At 42.4% G+C, this 20,467-nt stretch overlaps 1 protein-coding gene across 3 annotated transcripts in view; it reads right to left on the bottom strand.

Annotated features, from left to right (window-relative positions):
* Window positions 1–354: 354 nt before the first annotated feature.
* The window catches only part of LOC310863532 (guanine nucleotide-binding protein G(s) subunit alpha-like), a 43,619-nt gene continuing 23,506 nt past the window's right edge, over window positions 355–20,467 (bottom strand). For 2 of the 3 annotated variants that reach the window (XM_083771944.1, XM_083771945.1), the window contains exons 8-14: window positions 8,275–8,329; window positions 7,458–7,531; window positions 6,056–6,114; window positions 5,458–5,578; window positions 4,104–4,234; window positions 3,821–3,888; window positions 355–2,852 (exon numbers count right to left, since the gene is read on the bottom strand). In XM_083771944.1, coding sequence (XP_083628070.1) covers window positions 2,706–2,852; window positions 3,821–3,888; window positions 4,104–4,234; window positions 5,458–5,578; window positions 6,056–6,114; window positions 7,458–7,531; window positions 8,275–8,329 — 655 coding nt within the window. In that variant the 3' untranslated portion in view covers window positions 355–2,705. The remainder of the gene's footprint in view (window positions 2,853–3,820; window positions 3,889–4,103; window positions 4,235–5,457; window positions 5,579–6,055; window positions 6,115–7,457; window positions 7,532–8,274; window positions 8,330–20,467) is intronic. The other variant, XM_083771946.1, reaches the window with a different exon arrangement.

Below are 20,467 nucleotides of genomic sequence, written 5' to 3'. Positions count from 1 at the left end.
TTGTAGAATGGGCCTTAGGTCTTACAGATGGAGTGCTGTGATTTTTGTACTTTTTCTGTTTCGTATGTATGTAGGTGTGGTTAGAATATTTAAATATGTCTTCTCTGTGTATTTTTGGTTTCTTCTTGAAAGCTGAAAGCATTTGACTCAAAAGGCCCAATCGAAATACACAGTGTTAGTGACATCACAATATCATCCCCTCCCATAACCCCACCCTGAACTCATGGGTGTGGCCACATCAAAACATAATTTTAACACTTTCTGTACAGTTTCTCCTAGTATAATCATAGTACCTGATGATCGTGTTTTAGGGGTGGAAAGAATCACGGCATTCCATCTTTAATGGGTTAAGAACCACTGATCTGAGTGTGAGCCTGGAGCAACAGTAAGGAATGAACACATGTTTCCTTTTTTTAAGCAAAAAAGAATTTGGTTTATGTAGAAACAAGCATTGTTTTGCAATTTGTTATTTCCCTCTGCTTTAAAAGAGTTTAATCTAAAATAATAATAATAATAAAAAGAAGACAGATAAAGTTAGAAAGAAAATTATACCCATTCCTTTGTGCCCTGATTCCACCCACTCCATCTGAAAATGTACGCAAGACCCGGGGAAGAGCTCACAAAGGAGACAGATTTAGGTGTACAGTGCATATATATATAAAATATGAAATATATTTTATATATATTAAATTGTGTTAGGATTGAATATCTCACTACACAGCATTAAGGTGGCATGTCCGATTGCCCCCCCCCCCCCATCTTTATATAAACCAGAGGAGAGATAAAGCAGAACAAAATGAATCAACAGACAAAGTGTGGGAGAATGGAAACTAAGTAATCATGTCTTCCCCCTGGGCCCCACTAGGGGTCTCCCTCTCCCCCTCACTTCGGGGAGGGGAGTGAGTGAGTAAGCATAGACAGGTGGTGGGAGAGACCAGCCTATAGCCATACAGCGCAGTGAAACATAACTTAGGCTATACATATTAGCTCTTTTTTTCTTTTTCTTCTTTTTTTACACGTACAGTCGTGATCAAGGCACAGGGATCTTCTACAAGTTCATTTTTTTCTTCAATAAAGTTGTACAAAATAATACATTTTACAGTCTGTACAAGAATAATAGTCCAGCATTAAAATAATAAAAGACAGACATATTTTGAAAGCCGGGAGGGGAGTAGTCAGGGGAGTGGGGAACACGATGAGAGTCGCACCAAAGACAGACAGACCATCTACAAGCCAGGGCTTGTAGATCAGCTATCTTTGGTGCGCAACATGGGGGTTGATGAAGGCATGTGTGTGTGTGTGTGTGTGTGTGTGCGTGCTTGCTTGTGTGTGTGTGCGAGTGAGAGTGTGCAAATGTGTGTTTCCAGGTTAAATAATGCTGTCCCTGTCCATAACATCTCGATGCGATTAAGGTCCAGTCTTTCGCTTCATTCTTGCTTTTTGTTTCATATTTGTCCTTTCACCTTTAGTCCTGGTTCCATTAAAGGCTCGTTAAATCGCCATATGATCGACGGTTTACCGTTCACGATGTCTTCTAGCGGGGGGAGGGGCCACAACAGGAAGGGGGAGGGGCGTGAGAGGAGCTTGCATGGTGCACAGCGGCAGATCACACATGGTGTTCACAGACGCACACAAAATGGAGAAAACTTAAAACGTAAAGGTTGAATTGTGTTAACAGGAATATATAATATTTATATTTATATATATACATATTTATATACACACATATATAAATATCTATATATATATATAGCTCGTACTTATTTTTCTTTATTTCTTTGCACTGCATGAAGTTTACTGGTATGCACGAATTTATGCATCGTCTTTATTTTTCTTTTTTTTCTCCTTTACCCTCCTCGATGGTTTCTTGAAGAGCTGGGTCATGTGACAGGTCTTGTGTTTGGGGTCACGCTCACTTCCACATGGAGCCGTCAGTCAGTCTGTCGTTCCGTCCGTCCGTCCGTCCGTTTGTCCCCAGGGTGGAAAAAGGCTCACAGCCGTCCTCTGTTACTGATTACATTCCTCTTCCATCCTCCTCAGCGTGTCCATCGTTCTGGCGCTTCCCTTCCACTGGGTTCATCTCTGGCACATTGTGCATGAATCTCTCTCCCCTCCACATTGTGCATGAATCTCTCTCCCCTCCTGAACTTCAAACTCAATAACTTCACAGACTCCTGAAGTTATCTCGGAGTCAGAGCTCAACAACGCACTTGTATAAATTCAGCTTTCCAGAACCATAAAAACAGTAGATGATGTGTGTGTCTGCATCTGTGGTGTGAGAAACTGAAACATTATGAAGTAAGGGCTCTTATGTACCTGCAAGTGGCTATGTTTGTATATTTTCATTTTGTGTATGAGAGAGAGAGAGGGAGAGGCAGATTGCCTGAACTCAACTGTAGAAATGGCTCCAGTCCTGACCCTGGTCCTGGGTCCCAAAGTGTGTCCGTTGACATTGCAGCAGTCATGGCTAATAGTTATTGTAGATGATGTTGCAAATTTTATCTTTAAAGTTGTTGGTTCACGACTCCGAGTCTTGCTGTCGGCTCGCTCGGGGACGTGTGGGGGGTGAGACGGGGTTTGGGTGGGTAATGGATTAACTGGTCATGAGGGTAACATAGGTGTAGGCAGACAGCATTGGGGTGGTGGTGGTGGTGGGGGTGGGAGGGGGGGGCTTGGTTGGAGAAAGTGTCCCATCCCACTTCCCATCACAAAAGCTCGTACTGCCGTAGGTGCATCCTCTGGATGATGTCCCGACAGTCGTTGAAGACACGCCGGATGTTTTCCGTGTCGACGGCACAGGTGAAATGTGGGTAACAGTAGTGTCTTCCATCCCCGCTGGCCGTGCTGATCCTCTGCATTGGACACGAGACAGGAGACAAAGTACAGTTAGGCTACTGTACCATATTTACACCAGTTTGAACCGGAACTGAAAGTTGGCCAGCTCACAAGTCATCTTGGGCCTGTGTATTAGCGCGATAGCTTTTTAAAATCATAACTAAGTCAAATTAAGCTCTAATCAAGTGCCGAATATCGATATATTTTTCAGATTATGAGCCATAATGCATATAAAGACCGGTGTGCGTACACGGGTGTGCACGCAGGATTTTTGGCTGTTTTTACGTGGTCGTGGCCTGAAGCTAGCTAAAAATGCTACAACATGCTAACGTGATGATAATCAATCGCGGATTAACGTGGATTAAACAAAACTCGCCTTTACGGCTATGGCAAGCTGGACAGAGTTACGGTAAGCTCGTCTTTATGGGCCCGGCACTTAAGCTGTTTTAATAGCCAACTTATAAAAAGTAAGGCTTTTGCACACCTACAGGCGACAGGTGTGTAGGAGAAGGACATCCAAGTGTGCGACGTACTGAAAAAGAAGGGACTATCGCACACTGTCTTCAAATGCAGTGAAGTACTTTATTAAGGAAACGGCAACATTTCGGCCTATACGACCTTCATCAGGCTATCTTGCGGTTTGAGCCATACGATGAAGTCTAAATTAGGCTTAGTCAAACATAATTTCAAATATTCTTTGTGGAAATCTACAAATACAAATCAGCCTTTAATTGAAAAGGATGGTGTACTATGTTACTGTAGCATATAATCCTACGGGCTGGGGGTGACCCAACACTCAGCGGGAGGAGTAGGACGGAGGCTCTCTGTCCTCCCGGATACAACACTGCGGTGACAATAACACAGAAATGTGTGTGGGGTGGAAATAATTGGCGTAACGACTAATTTGGGGAGAAAAAAGAACATACCCCCCCCTTCCCCCACATAAAAGTAAAAAAGAGAGACAAAAAGAAAGGTGCACACATACCAGAAACTCATCCCGTATGAAGTACTTTGCCCTTGTGACGCGGGGGTCTTCTCCTGGCTCTGGTATTGCTGTTGTAGAAGAGGAGAAAATGTTTTTACAGCATATCATCGTGTGTAAGAGCTGCAGTGATTTGCGCACCGTTTCGTGCAATGAAAATAGCATGACAATAATAATAGCTTATATAAGTATCCAAAGTACACTTGACATGTCATAACATGTGATAACACAAAGATCTAAATGGATGTGAACTGGAAATCACGTACCAACCATTATAATGACTTACCATCGTCAGGTGTAGTGTAGCGTGCAAACTCGGGGAAATACTCCTCAATTTTAGATTTCCCTGCCAGGACCTTCTCTGCCAGCAGGTCCTGCTTATTCAGGAAGAGGATTACCGAAATGGTCCGTAGCCATCTGCGGGTGAGCACAAAGGGTCAGGTTAGAGCCTTGTTTCTGGAACCTTGCCTGAATCAAAATGGGCCACAGGCTTATTGTTGTTGAGCCCCGACAGGGTTCGTGTGGTAAGTACTGGGAGTTGTGATGGTAGGTGTTGCGCTGCACCTCAGCAATCCATCTCCCAGGGGTCTAGCATTGTAACGGGGATAGACTCCATCTCCCAGGGGTCTAGCATTGTAACGGGGATAGACTCCATCTCCCAGGGGTCTAGCATTGTAACGGGGATAGACTCCATCTCCCAGGGGTCTAGCATTGTAACGGGGATAGACTCCATCTCCCAGGGGTCTAGCATTGTAACGGGGATAGACTCCATCTCCCAGGGGTCTAGCATTGTAACGGGGATAGACTCCATCTCCCAGGGGTCTAGCGCATTGTAACGGGGATAGACTCCATCTCCCAGGGGTCTAGCATTGTAACGGGGATAGACTCCCACATGTTACCGGCTGATACCGACAATAAAGCCACTCCCGAGTATAGGACTTACTTATAAATTATGAATAAAAAATGAGTGAAATAATAATAATAATATCCCTATGGTTCAGTCAGATAACTCACAAATAGATTTAACAAATATTTATTATAGAATACAAGTGTGTATACAAGTGTGCCTATAATATTTTATTTTGGTGTTCGGCTCTGCTACATTTCTCTCCCTGCTCGGCACAATTAAACACCATCATTAAACATAAAGAGCAGGGAGATAGATAATTAGATATACAATAACAACCCCACATGGGGAACAGAAATGGCAGAGCCCACTGGTGGTGCTGGGGTGGCGGTGGGAGAAAACATCATATACGTAACAACAAACAGGAAGTATGCACCCTTGAGCATAGCATGAAGCCACTCGAGGATATCTGACTGAACTAACTCCGCAAGCTACGTATAATTTATGAGCAACAGCAGGCCCTCACATCATGGTATCATTATGACATTTCGTTTTGTAACTGGTTTGTGATCCTGTGGGGCCAAGCGCTTTATGCCGAATTAACATCGGCAGCAATATTTGGCTGTCTGAGAAAGCGGCGAAGTTTCAATGCATTGTCTATACAGAGAGAAGGGACCTGCGTTTACCCCACTGGGTAGGAGGCAGAGCCAGCAAAAATTAAGAGTAGCAAAAATTGAGAAAAGTTACACTTTTGCCTTGAGGCGAGACAAGAGCGACAGCAGGCGTAACACACCTGTTGTTCCAGATGTTCTTGAAGAGGTTGAGGGCTTCCTGCAGCCTGTTGGTCTGATTGTCTTCTCTGATCACCATGTTATAGCTGCTACTGGCCACCACGAAGATGATGGCGGTCACATCTATGTTGTGCACGCACGTACACACACACACACACACACACACACATCACACACACACACACACACACACACAAACGTATGAACACAATACATCAGCATCAACTCATTAAGACCTGAGGTCCATCCTACAAATGTCTTCTATAAATCCGTTTTCTGAAAAACTTATGTCTCTACTGTATATCAGTGGAGCTCAAACCTTTTCATGTCCATGATCCCCAAAATGATATGGATTTGGCCATGGACCCCCATCTCAAAATATTTTGTTCCGGCCAGGAGCAAATAAAAATGCTTTCCCGGTTCTAATGGGTTAACATAGTATTAACATGATCAATTCAAACAATTTGCAAAAACACCACAAAACGTAATAGATACGTCTTGTTGATTTGCTGCTCATAATTTATTTAAATGTATGTATTATTTAAATAGCCCAGAGCATCAGGACAGTGAACTAGCATATCGTAGGTTAGCACTCCATACCGTTAAAGCACTGGATCCACTTCCGACGCTCATCCCTCTGACCGCCAACGTCAAACATACTGTGTTTAAACAAAAGTTATAAGAATACAGTCAGGCAAAGTGAAAAGTTATTTCTAATTTATAGTCTTCGTATTTCGTACATTGCTTATTATCTACAAGATCACGTTGTGGCAACGTGACACATTGAGTTTGAAGATAAGCTATATATTTCCCAGTCTAAATCAGGCTTATTATGCTCTTAGTGGCGTAAGATACACTGGCCATGATTCAGAACGCCATCATCTTATCTCTGCCTGAGATATAGAGAAGGAACACATCTGTAATGAACACACGTGGGACTGATTACGTAGTATTTGCAGGAATGCTACATGTTTTCTGTATCAAAAAGTCATACTTTTTTACTGCGTGGCTACTCAGTGGTGAACCGTCTCTAGAAAAGTGTCTGTCTGTGCATCTGTTGTATCTTGTGTCAAACCAAACCGCTGGAGGGATATTCTTTTCTATTCTAAGTTCAACATTCTTTAACTTAAATTTTACTAGAGCGGTGCCAGTTGGGCACTGGCCTACTTGAAAAGATGCAAGTTGGAAATGAATTCCCCCACCCAGTTATTATGGCTGTGTCCCTTTTATGCCCATAGATGGAGTTCTTTGTCAGGCATGCCCAAATATGGTCAGAACAACATTGTGATGTCAGAACAGGCCAGCTCCATATATGGAGATATAGGGGTGATCAGGTCCAGAGCCCGGGCAGAGGTTTTGTGATGGTTCTGGACAACCGGCTATCCGACTGCACTCCCTGTGAGGGTGTGGAACGCGTGTGTCGAATTCGAAGTTGGTGGGAGGAACGGTTTTCGAGTGGATTACAGACTTGCGTACACAACACGTACTGTACACAGTAGACGTGGTGCATTTATAGATAGATAATGGAAGTCAAAGGGGCTGTGATCAGGCTGAAACATTGACCAAATGTGGAGTTATATGTCGTATACGTCATAGACGACTGACATCATAGAATATAGATGATGGGGCCATATGGCAGCCAAGTCTATGGACTTTTTCAATGTTTGTTTAGAGCACTAAATGTGATGTCATATATAGTAGCCAAATCTATGGACTTTTTCAATGTTTGTTTAGAGCACTAAACGTGATGTCATGTGCCAGCCAAGTCTATGGACTTGTTCAATGTTTGTTTGGAGCACTAAACGTAATGTCATGTGGCAGCCAAGTCTATGCACTTTTAAAGTTTGTTTAAAGGAGTGAGGTGCCCCTTTCTTCACACTACTGCTGTGAATAATGCTGATATCCCTGAACAACTAAAAACGCAGGAGCTATCTCTTTTTTGAGGTGTCCAGGGCTGACTGATGACCATAACAGCAATGGGCAAACGACAACAACAACTCACTGGAAATTGACTTTGTCTATTTGAAATCTCGTCTCGAAGATCCCAGATGTCAGCACTCTGCATCTCAACAGGTCCTGAGAAGACAAGAATAGAGTCACGGGAGGAACGTCAGACGGAGAGAAGAAACAGAAAGCAGGGAGAGGGTTACAGATGGACGAGACAGCAGAGAGTAGGAGGACCAGGAGAGATTGAAAAGGAGGGAGGAGACGGGAGGGATGGAAGAGGGTGATACATGATAAGGGATTCAAGGCAAGGAAGAAAAGGAAATACACTTGAATCAAATGAGCATTTTGTCAATGTCATGTGGAAAATGACATGAGCTTGTAGATTTGCTATTTTCACTACTTTTGACACTCTTGTTTGACTAAGTACAGAATTAATTTATGAAAAAAACATAAAAAGTTGATACGACGTTTCTGCCCGACAAGCGTTGATTTGCGTTGAACCATGCAATGACCTATGACATTCCTGTAAGGCATCAAACATTACTCAGCACAATGTAGGTTATGTTAGATAATATCTAACATAACAAATGATGTCATGTTAGTTTAACTGTTTGCGGGGTCCATTTGGTTTCAATTGTACGGAACCGTTAAAGGTCAGTTTGGTTCTAACTATCAATCATTTGTCAGGGAATCCTTGGAATCCCGTCCCAAGACCCCCGAGGGTCACCGGACCGCACGTTGACAACCAGTGGTGTGTACAGTAAGGTGGTGTGCACAGTAAGGTGCTTCCACACACATGCTAAAGTATGTACAGTAGTTGTGTATTTTATATATATAGTGTGTAATACTTGTAAAAACAAGTCAAACGGTACCTGATCTGTGGGTGTGTAGTCATTCAGCTTGACCACATCGATCCTGTCTAAGAAGCTGCAGAAGGAAGAGAAAAATAAGTTCGGCCTCTGAGACACGACATACAATATATAGATAGAATTTAACAAAACAAATAGTGTATATCGGAGATATATGCATCGATTTGTAATTGTCAATATGTTCCAAAAATGTATTAAAATAATCGGGCATGCCACTCTGGTTTATGTCCCAATGCTCGCTTAGCATAGTCTACACTTGCAGACAATCTGTTTTTGTAGCGTGAGGCAGCTTGATGTACAAGTACATCCCCCCCCCCCAACCTTGATCACCCCCTGGACATCCAGGACATGACGCTAGTATGTCGCAGGGACCCAATCCAACCCTTGATGCGGAGTGCCAAGCAGGGAGGCACTGGGTCCCATTTTCATAGTCTTTGATATGACCCGACCGGGGAATCAAACCCCCGACATCCCAATCTCAGGGCGGACACTCTAACCACAAGGCCACTGAGCAGCGAATATACATGTGACAAATACCACAAGCAGACCAGATTCATTCATTCAATTCATTCGTTCCTCATGAACTGAAACTGAACTCCCCCTGTAGGCTTAACAGAGATGTTCCCTGCTTCACTCATGTATTACTTATATAGAATGTCACACATGCATTTCTTGAGCATGCACAAAACATCCACCAGCAGAGGGCGTGTGTTTTAATTGAGAGTGCTGATCGGAGACGAGGTGGTCTGAGTCACCAGCAGCCTTCTGCCCTGTCAGACTAACTGGAAGAGCCAGTCAATGGAACCGCTGTAGTATAGTACTTACACAGGAGGAGGGGTGTGTGTGCGTGCGCGTGCGCGTGTGTGTCTGTGTCTGTGCGTTTGTTATACTACAGTCAAGATTGACGGACCACATACCTTAGTCAGTAGGCTACTGAATGTGTATACGTTTTGGCAATGCACTGACCTACATTCACGCTGTGGTGTGGGGGATTTATGAATTTATAATTGATTTTAAATGTACCTTTCCCATAATAAGAGCAGCTGCTGTATGCTTATTATTTCTCATACAATGAGCCGTGGAACTCAACATTTCACAGTAAACTCCGGGAGTGTTTGTTTTAGCCTGAAAGTGGTCCATTTAGGTCCAGTTATAATATGTCGGGTGGAAACCTTGTATATCCTAAACCGTTCCTTTTTTATTATTGTTTAAAAAACATTTTAAAACTGAGACGTGTTGTGAGCTTGTAGATCTGCTATTTTCACTACACTTTTGTGTGACACCCTTGTACAGTTGAGTATGATGAAGTCTATAGGCTACTGAGAGGAATAATTGCTATAGTTTTTGTTTAGTAACAGGGTTAAGTTATTACCCCCCCCCCTCGCTCATTTTTTTGTTTAATCACTTCCAACATCACTTGTTCAAAAATAAAAGGGATATTTACTTGTGAACTATAAAAATGGGTCCCGACCCACTGTTTGAGAACCACTGCTATGGACTGTTTTGACTGTGAATTGTTATTGAGTGACTTTTTAGAGTCACTAAATTTTTGTGTGTGCGTGCGCGTGCGTGCGTTCAGGGCCTACAGTCATCGGTTAGGGCAACTTGCCACAGGATAGTGTGCGACGGGCCTTGCCTCATGATTGATGCTGAATTAGGCCTGTGGGCCGAAACATCTGCATGTTCTGCTGCTGCTGGTATTCCAGCACTCACTGGAATACCAGTGAGTGCTGGTATTCCTTTCTATAGTCCCATTTGTACCAGAACCATCAACCATGTATACTGTGAACTACTTGTCTGAGTCCTTGCTTCTCTCTTTTTCAAGGGCCTTGCCTCACAGCATAGCGCCACACACACGTGCGTGCACAATTATGAGCATAGCATACGTATAGGTTTAAACATCTTTAACCACTTAAACCTTATATACTTCATTGCCCGGGGTCCCCCAGGGGTCCACACTTGGCCCCCCTCATTTAGTCCCTCTGATCTGCTATTTTCGCGGAACGTTTGCCTATTTTTTGCAGAATGGTTGCGTATTACAGCGGTTCCAAATCCTTTCTGGATCATGGCCCACTGGAAAAATGTCCAAGCTTTCGCGGCCCACCCGTCCGAGCACTTCTTTTCACTGCCGTGTTAAGTGGTCTTATACGCTTTATGAGTTCCTTAAGTTTTATAAGTTCCTTACGTTTTTATCACAATGAGGTTTTAAAAGAAAACATACCACGAAGGTTTTCTTTTTTACATTCATTTCTTCAATATATTAATGTTACATTAGCATTTATTTGGCAATTATTTGAGGGCCCATTTTGCACCATCGTCACGGCCCAGCACCAGTGGGCCGCCGGCCCCACAGGTTGAGAACCACCGGCCTATATTATGACATGGCCAAAAATAGGGCGGCTATAAGGGTTCATGTGGTTGAACATCCAGGCCGTGTCTTTGCGGTCCTTTTCAGATCAAATAAAAAAGGCCACATGATGTGAAAACAACGGGAGTGGCTCCGCTCTGGCACTGGGTAGAACGGAATGAGCTGAAGTCAGGCCACCCAGAGGAATTAGGTGATTATCTGGTTAGTTACCGTGGCAGGCAAGTCTCCCCGCCCTGCATGCACTGCACTGTAGCAGCACATTATGGATAACATTAGCACTCTACTGGCTAATTACTTTTAAAAAGGGGTGCAGTAAATCTATTATAAACAAATAATGTAAAAGATATTAAAAATGTATGCCTATTTGGGGATTTTTGCTTATAGGCGAAAAGCTACAGGAAACGAGTGATGACTGATTAGGCATAGGGCCTAAATGGAAACAAGACCGCAAGGACTTTTTGTGGTGCTATCCCTTTTGGACTGAGTGTTTGACTGTACTGTACTGTACTCTGGTGCTGTTTATTGGACTGAGTGTTTGACTGTACTGTACTCTGGTGCTGTTTATTGGACTGGATGTTTGACTGTACTGTACTGTACTCTGGTGCTGTTTATTGCGACCGGAGGTCGCAGATAACTATGAAAACCCTGCATTTTGGCACCTAACCCACAATCCCGTCACTGTGACGCGTCACCTAACTCAAAATCCCCGTCGCTCACCCCAGGCAAACCCCCAGGTCATCGTGACATCATTGTGACATCACGTGTAAATAGGCATTGACATAGGCATTCCCAGCTGATACCCTAATACAATCCCTGTTATGCCCATATATGGAGATCCCTGACTGATCAATATTAAGCCCATATATGGGAATGCATATATGTCAGTACCTGTTCTGACATTCCATATGTTGATCGTTCCCCATCCATACTTCCTTTTCGATGTCTCCCTTTTGACTGATACCTGTCCATTTAAACTCTAGACGGGCCTGCGCCAAAGTTATTTGTGCAGCCGCGCCCGGCAGCCGGCGAAAACTAAAGTTCTCAACAAGGCCTGGCCCTACCTGGGCCCTCATCAAACCCTGCATATTCAATACACTGCCCCCGCTGCCACCCTTAGATCTCCATACACTAGTATATGGAGCTGACCTGTTCTGACCTTCCATATCTTGATCTGACCTCATAACACCCTGTACACTCAAGATACGCTCCATATATGGCCACTACAGTGCACGCGACCGCGCCCATAGGCGTCTTACTGGCACATTATGTCTAATAAACTATTCATTCAATCAATCAATCAATTGACACATCAGCGTTGAATTAAGATTGCATTGTTGTTTTCTGACGTTTGAGCACATTAACAGAACATCTATGCAACCGATGAAAACAACTACCGGTATTATTACTTTTGGCGAAAACTGCGACATATTTGTTATTAAATATTTGTCAGGACTCATCGGGACACAGCTTGAAATCGGGTCTGCCTGTCCTTCTATCCAATGGAGAAGCAGGATGCTGGCTAGTGGTTGTCTGCCTGTCCTTCTATCCAATGGAGAAGCAGGATGCTGGCTAGTGGTTGTCTGCCTGTCCTTCTATCCAATGGAGAAGCAGGATGCTGGCTAGTGGTTGTCTGCCTGTCCTTCTATCCAATGGAGAAGCAGGATGCTGGCTAGTGGTTGTCTGCCTGTCCTTCTATCCAATGGAGAAGCAGGATGCTGGCTAGTGGTTGTCTTCCTGTCCTTCTATCCAATGGAGAAGCAGGATGCTGGCTAGTGGTTGTCTTGCCTGTCCTTCTATCCAATGGAGAAGCAGGATGCTGGCTAGTGGTTGTCTGCCTGTCCTTCTATCCAATGGAGAAGCAGGATGCTGGCTAGTGGTTGGTGGTTCGTGGTGTACATTTTCTCAAGTACTGTACTTGAGTACAATGTTGTACTTTTACTTTACTTGAGTGATATACTTCTACTCCACTACAACCCAAATAGTGTAGTTTTTACTCAGCTACACTTATTTGAAAATATCAATTACAAGTTAGTTTGCAGTTTTATTCTTAACAGAGTTTTCTACACTGTGGTATGGCTACTTTTACTTGAGTAACAACTCCGTGAGTACCGGTACTTCTCCATCACTGAGAGTATGTAAGGCCCTCAGAGAGAGGACTGGGAATGTAGCGGGCTGGGGTGAAATGTGACAAGAGGGCTGCAGGTCACACACACACACACACTCTCTCTCTCTCACACACACACACACACACACTCACTGAGGGAAAAACACACACACACGCACGCATGCACACACACACACACACACACACACACACACACACACACACACACACACACACACACTGAGGGAAACACACACACACACACACTGAGGGAAACACACACACACACACACACACACACACACACACACACACACACACTGAGGGAAACACACTGAGGCCCCTTTTCCACCGGGGTTGAACCAGTTCTGTGTTTTTTTCCCCGTCTCAATTTGAACCAGTTCAGAGTGTTTCCACTGACAAATGAATTGTTCACAAACCAAAAATTTGGTTTGGAACTGAAACCAAAAATACTAATATTTACTATTCTACAGGTTGGGAGATCCAGGTGTGATATAAACAATGGCAAAGGCAAGTAAAAATCACCTTTAAAAAAAAAGAAAATAAAGGGGAAACTGTATCTGCCATTGTCCTCCGTGAAATGGACAGTTCGACCGATCATATTCAACACATTGCTGGCCAATCGAATGTGGGGAAATTGGGGACTGATCCTGTTCCACAGGCGGGCGCCTAAAACTGGTGCTTAAAACTGGTGGAAACACAAGCCAGTTTGTGGCTGGTTCCATGAAAGCACCAAGAATCTAGAACGGAACTGGTTCTATTTCTTCTGGTGGAAAAGAGGCCTGAAAGGAACACAATGCTGGGCCGGACAGACTGATGGAAGGACATTGGGCTGCAACTATTGATTATTTTTTCTTACTCATCAAATGAGTAAGAAATACTTCTGTAATAATGGTGAAAATAGCACATGTACAAGACAGACAGACAGACAGACAGACAGACAGACAGACAGAAAGAGTCAGTCAGTAAAGAAAAAGAACCAGAGAATGCAATGGGAGAATTTAAGAGAGACAAAGCAAGAAAAAGAGAGTAAGGAATACACAAACACCACGTGTGAGTGCGTGAATAAATTAACTACTTAAACCATAGTTTATACTTCATCGCACAACGGTACTTTACAAAAATGTAAAAACTTAAATCTACAAGCTCACACGTGTTCTGATTGATAATCAATTAAATAGATATGAATATATATGTATATAGATTAACTGTTGCATCCCTAATCTGAACTATACGCCCATAAAAAACATGATTAAAACAACCCGGAATCACAACATTCAGGGCAATAGAGCTAATAAGGAATCGGGCAGTGGAGCTAACATGGCAATTGGCAACCACTGACCACTGTCGACAGCCAAACCTGTGTTTATCTATGGCTCTGGTCTGGGTGGTGTGCCGACAGACCCAGCACAAACACGCAGCTCAATTTTTAGCAGTTCTCCCCTATTAATAGGAGCGTTGCCAATAATAACTCTTGCCTAGTAAGTTGAACTAAATAATAGTGGCTGCCCCAGAAACAGAGATGGTCTGGAGCTGTGTGTGTGTGTGTGTGTGTGTGTGTGTGTGTGTGTGTGTGTGTGTGTGTGTGTGTGTGTGTGTGTGTGTGTGTGTGTGTGTGTGTGTGTGTGTGTGTGTGTGTGTGTGTGTGTGTGTGTGTGTGTGTGTGTGTGTGTGTGTGTGTGTGTGTGTGTGTGTGTCACAGCTAGGGTTATTCTGGGGTGGCAGACAGGCTGACATAGCCCCTGTAAATACATACAGCACACTTGTCTGATGAATGGAAATAGCCTAGTATTTACAAGAGCTGATAAAAAAAGATGTATCCATATTATATCGTTGCTGTCAGGCGGAAACCTTTTATGTCCAAAACCGTTTCTTTTTTATTAATGCTTTAACTTGTTTTAATGATGAAAATAGCTGATCTACAAACTGTAGATCTGCTATTTTCAATATTTTTGTGTGACACACTTTTTTTTAAATGTGGAATTAATTTACGGAAAAACATAAAATAGTTGAAATAATGGAGATATGAGGTTTATGCCCGACAGCGATGATTTTAAACACTGGAGGAATTAAAATAGGCAGGGATGAGCAGCACACACAAACGCACCCAGACACAATACCAGGCAAATATACACACGCTCCTGTGATTTGTTTGACATAAAATGTTCCGTTGTCTAAATCAACTGTCCTTTCCAACCAAAGAAGACAGTTCTATGTAATCAATCTAGGCTAATTTTAGAGAGGGATAAGGCCTTTTTTTTTTCATTCAAAACAAATTCAGGCTACGCTCTCCACACTTTTCCATTTCCAAAACTAAAGACTACTACAAAAAAACATTTGTTGTCAGTGGTTCTCAAACTTTCAAGGACCCCCAAAGTTATATGCATTCGACCCCTGCATCTCAAATACACTTTGTGCCACGGACCCCCAACGAGAAGAAAGAAGTGTTAGATTAAAAAAGAAATGCTATTTTTGAGCCAAAGTAACCAAAGTATAAAATATGATTAAAGTGGTTAAAATGATTGTGATGCTGTATTAACAATGCTCACTCCTCATGCATTGAAGGTCAGTCCATTGCTCTCACCAGGTTGGCAGAAGGAGAGCAGTGCCTAGGATTACTGCTTGGGCAATTGGCACCGGGTGAAAAATGCGTTACAAAATTGTGGGATAGAAAATAAAAAACAGTGACATTATCAAACGTATCCGAAAGTTTCCCCAACAGTAAAATACACGTATTTATTTCAGTCTGACCAGAAGCAGGGATAAAAACGTATCCCCACCGGCCATAAAGAAACACATGAGAGGACATGCAGAGGCTGCAGCGTCGCGTCGACAAACGGCGCATTGCCCAACAAAGCTGATAATGCTCTCATAATGCATTCATCCTGTTAAAGACGCAGTATTAGGGCGGATTACCCAGATTGTGAGATAGTATTTACCTCCAGCAACACTATAGGATTAGGCTACTCTGAACTGGTCTAAAGCCAGATTTAAACTCAACACATCGGCTAACCGGAAACCTTTCTGGGCACCTTTTTATTTTATATTATATATTTAATTTATAAATGAGGGGCCAAATACATATAACATATTTTATTTCTACAAATATTTTACTGCTACAAAACCTGCAAATTTAAGTCTGATAATGATGTATCGTGCATGATCAAAATCGAATCACATTAATATACTTTATTATTTTACATTATTTCCAACCTTTTTCCAAAGCATACATTTATTCTATTTCTTTACATTTTAAAAACATCACATTTTAACATTGAGGTGCCCACTGTATCCAGCAAATCGTATCGTGGACCGAAATTCACTGATCTACAAACTCGAGTTTGTTGATCGCTATTTTCGGCACGCAAACTAAGTATAAATCAGGCTTAAGAACAAATGTTGACTCAGCCCAGATGCCAGGCAGAACACGGTTAATGGGGACTTCTGCAATTCTATTCTCTTCAATGCATAACTGACTTCATTATTTAGATGGGAAAACAACTTTAACACAGGCTGGTATTTAAGCTACACTGCCATTACAATATGAATAATTTTACAACCACAATCACTAATTCCACAAATGGAATACTCCGCCCAGAGACTTGACATATTTAAAGTTATACAAAAAAGGTGCTAAGTGTTGATCCAGAAATGTAAGTGATTTACATTTAATTAAATGCAATAACAAACTAAAGGAATTTTTTTTTCCCACATGTAAATAGCAGCCAGGGTGACACACACACACACAACATCTGGAGGTCTTTGCCCTGTGCCTGCGTGACTGGGCTGTGCACTCAGAGAATGAGTTGGCAGACAGGATTATGGCGTTATCCATTTTTGTCTAAGGTTTTCCAACGAGAAATGTATTTTACTGTTCAGTTTAGCAGTGACAGCTCTTAAAAAAAGAGCACTGGATGGCGTGCGTTATTTTACACAATATGCCTAAATATTTCTAAAGTAAAAAAGATACATTTAAAGAAGATACATTTGGCATTATGCACATACACTACAAAGACCTTTCCACTGTATTTTATACAGTGTAGACAAGACTAAGTATAGACAAGCCAACAAAACGGATCTTCTTTCTGTTTTATGTAATGTTTCTTTTTTAATATAAGAGGACTATCTTTTTTGTAGTACTGCATGCCTTCATCATCGTGTCAGGAATTATACTTAGCTATTGGAGCTATTGGAAGCAGTAAAGTGAGTAAACTGGCGTGTCAAATGAGAGGCATTCAACAACAGAGTATCTACAGGTATATCTGTATGTGACTCACTATCTCAATTAAAACAAAAACACTTCCAACTGTGGGTGTGAGATTTATCTATAAAATTCTACACCCAGACCTGTGACAACGTGAACATATTGACTGAATACAAATTTTAATAAATATATAAAAATAAACAAACTTGTATTATTGTTCATCGCAATACTCATTAAGTACTGTACGCAAATTGTACAGATGAAACTAAAGAATACATCTCAGATTATCCACTTAAAATTATTTCATTAGCTGGGGTCCCGCAGGGTTCTATCTTATTATCTTTGCATATAGCTTGGCAAATAAAGCTATTCCACTGAGTTGTAAGTTATTTGTGTCAAGGTCAAGGTAAACTTTATTGTCCACAAGGGAAATTTGTCTTGGGCTTTCACCCCAGCTGCAGCCACACATAAAACATCAATGACAAACAAAAATACATAACAGAGGGAGACACAACATTACACAAGTGTGCTAACGTTGTGTGTGCTACTGCTAACAGTTGCACTTTGCAAGCCTACCAAACCTCACCAGCCGATCCTTAATCAAACACACACACACACACACACATGCGCGTGCACACACACACACACACACACACACACACACACACACACACACACACACACACACACACACACACACACACACACACACACACACATTACTATACTTGTGAGGACATCAACATTTTAACAATTTTATGAATGCCATCTATTTTAACCCTAAAACCCTGAAGCTGAAAATAGCTATTTTAAGTGCACAACACAGACATGCAACTATACCAGACACCTCTAACCCCAAACCCTAAACCTATAGCCTCTAAATATCTAATCCTCTCCTCTAACCCCAGCCAGATTTGTTTTCTAATTTTAAACTTTTTTTTTCTTTCTTTCTGCTTTTTTCTCTTTCTTTCTTTCTGTTTTTCACAAACCAATCGTTTCACTTTTGAGGACCAGGAAGATTTTTTGGGTACATATAGCCGCACGCACGTGCGCACGCACGCACGCACACACACACACACACACACACACAGTCTTGTGAAGACAATTTTAGGACAGCATTGAAAATGGCTGGGAAAAACTGCTGAGCAATAGCTGAGAAATAGCAGATCTACAAGCTCACTTGTAGATCGGCTATTTTCATTGCCGCACAACTAAGGATTAAACGGGGAGAAGTCTACCCCTAGCACCTAAAGCTGACCTCTAAATGGAAGTAACACTAAACCCCAACATGAATCTTTTCCTAATTGTAAATCTATCTTTAAACTTTTTTTAACCATAAAACAGAAACCAAACAGGACCAGGAAAATCGTCCTCATAATCTATCTCTCTAATTCTGTTATACTTGTGGGCACATTTCGTCTTCACAAGTATAGTAATATACACACACACACACACACACACACACACACACACACACACACACACACACACACACACAGCAGAGAGTGGGAGCGAGGGAGGGAGAAGAGGAAAGAAAAGAGAGAGAAGGCTGTGTGTGTGACATTACAGCTCTGTGCTCCAAAAATAGATCCCTGGCGCCCTGGCCTCCAGCTTGGTTGTCATGGCGACAGAACCACAGGCGCTATAAATAGACAATCGGCTCCAAATCTTGTGTGACTGTGGAGTGGGGCCAGAGAGAGGGATAGACAGACAGAGAGAGAGAAAGAAAGACAGAAAGAATGATAGAGGGATGGAGTTGGGGAGAGAGAGAGACACACAGACAGACAGACAGACAGACAGACAGACAGCAGGAGGGAAGGGAGTGAGTTAGGGAAGGGAGATGAAAGTCTATGAAAAAGGGAAAGAAAGAAATGTACGCACACGGTGAAGAAAACAGTGTTGAGAAACCACACACAATGTGTGGCAAAGCCAAAATGTGCAGGACACAGGGACCAGACAGAATGCACCCCCCACTTCCCCTATAAATAATACCTGTGATTTCTACATTTCCACCATGTTTACAATCCCACCTAAAACATACCTTGTAATGACGTGTCTGTACACAGACAACCAGTACCATTTGTTGCCTTACGTGCAGTGGTGGAACGTAAACCAATGTACTGTACTTGAGGACAAATTTCAGGATTTCCAATAAATAGGCAAATATTGTACTTTTACTCCACTACAATTATTTGAAAACTTTAGTTACTAGTTACGTACTTTTGCTTTTGGCACACAAAGTATATTTGGATGCCAATACCTTTGTACTTTTACTCAATACAATGTTCAATACTGTACTTTTGCATTACGGCACTGTACTTTTACTTAAGTAAAAGATGGGAGTACTTCTTCCACTAGTGCCTACGTGCGCCTGCATGTTCACAGGGGTGAACTAGACAAACCGATACGGGTTACATCAGACCAAGTATACAGTCTACACACTTTCCCTTTCCCCAAAAACCTGTTTCTCTCTTTTACTCCTCCACTCCTCCCTCCCTCCCTCTCTCTCTCTCTCTCTCTCTCTCTCTCTCTATCTCTTCCCTCTTTCTTTCTCGTTCTCTCCCTCCCTCCCTCCTCGCGATGAGTCAGACTCAGTCACAGCCATTTTCTGTCCCTGCAGAAACACCACTACAAATCAGAGAGAGAGGGCGCGAGACATGGACAGAGGGATAGACACATAAACAGTGTTGATTTTGTTGACTTAAACTATGAGGAAAAAGTGTTTCGCCGACTACCTTTTTTCACTGACGAAAACAAAATAAAACTAAGCATGATGACTAAAGTCTAAAACTATGACTGTGGTTACGGTTACCTGATGATAATAATACAAGTCATGTCCAAATATGTGCTGACAGTATTGTGCACATTGTTGCCATTCACATGGGTGGCTGTTGCAAGTGCACGCATGCATGTTCGTGCACAGTGTGTTATACTGTACTGTACCACTGCCATTAATTAGCCTCGATACCCAGGCTTTCATTTCACCATTAATATCACTCTTTATAATATCTGGAATGCATCCTTCCAGCAATAAAGGTCTTATTCTCTCTAGTTTGAGACACTTCAGGTAACGTGATCACCATCACACACGGCAGCTCATGGCTCTAGCTGACTCTAATGAAACAGTTTATTAATCTCAGCTGTGCGTGTTTCTTTTAAAGTGGCTTTGCTCCCTGAATACGAACGCGCTCAGTAGTGTTTGTAAACAAGAAACCTGTCTATACTGCGCCGGTACATCCTCCGTGTTCCCACAGAGAGTGAAAAACCATGAGGGTAGAACAGAGTCAAAGTCCTCAGAGACTGCCAAACTGTTGAAACTGAAAGCAGAGCCGCGGACTTGCGGAGTGGTCTCGATACGCATGGCTGGGCGGAACCAAAAACGCACGAAACAGAGAGGCGTGCAATTGCAAATGTTGGAGGGTGCACCTAACTTTACGTTTTTCAAATACTTAACAAATGTACAAATTCAAGAGTTCCTTTCAATATTTTGTGTTCTATA

This window comes from Protomyctophum parallelum (assembly GCF_964188405.1).
Source record: "Protomyctophum parallelum genome assembly, chromosome: 8".
In the NCBI taxonomy this organism is placed as follows: domain Eukaryota; kingdom Metazoa; phylum Chordata; class Actinopteri; order Myctophiformes; family Myctophidae; genus Protomyctophum; species Protomyctophum parallelum.
This window is presented reverse-complemented; position numbering and strand designations above follow the sequence as displayed.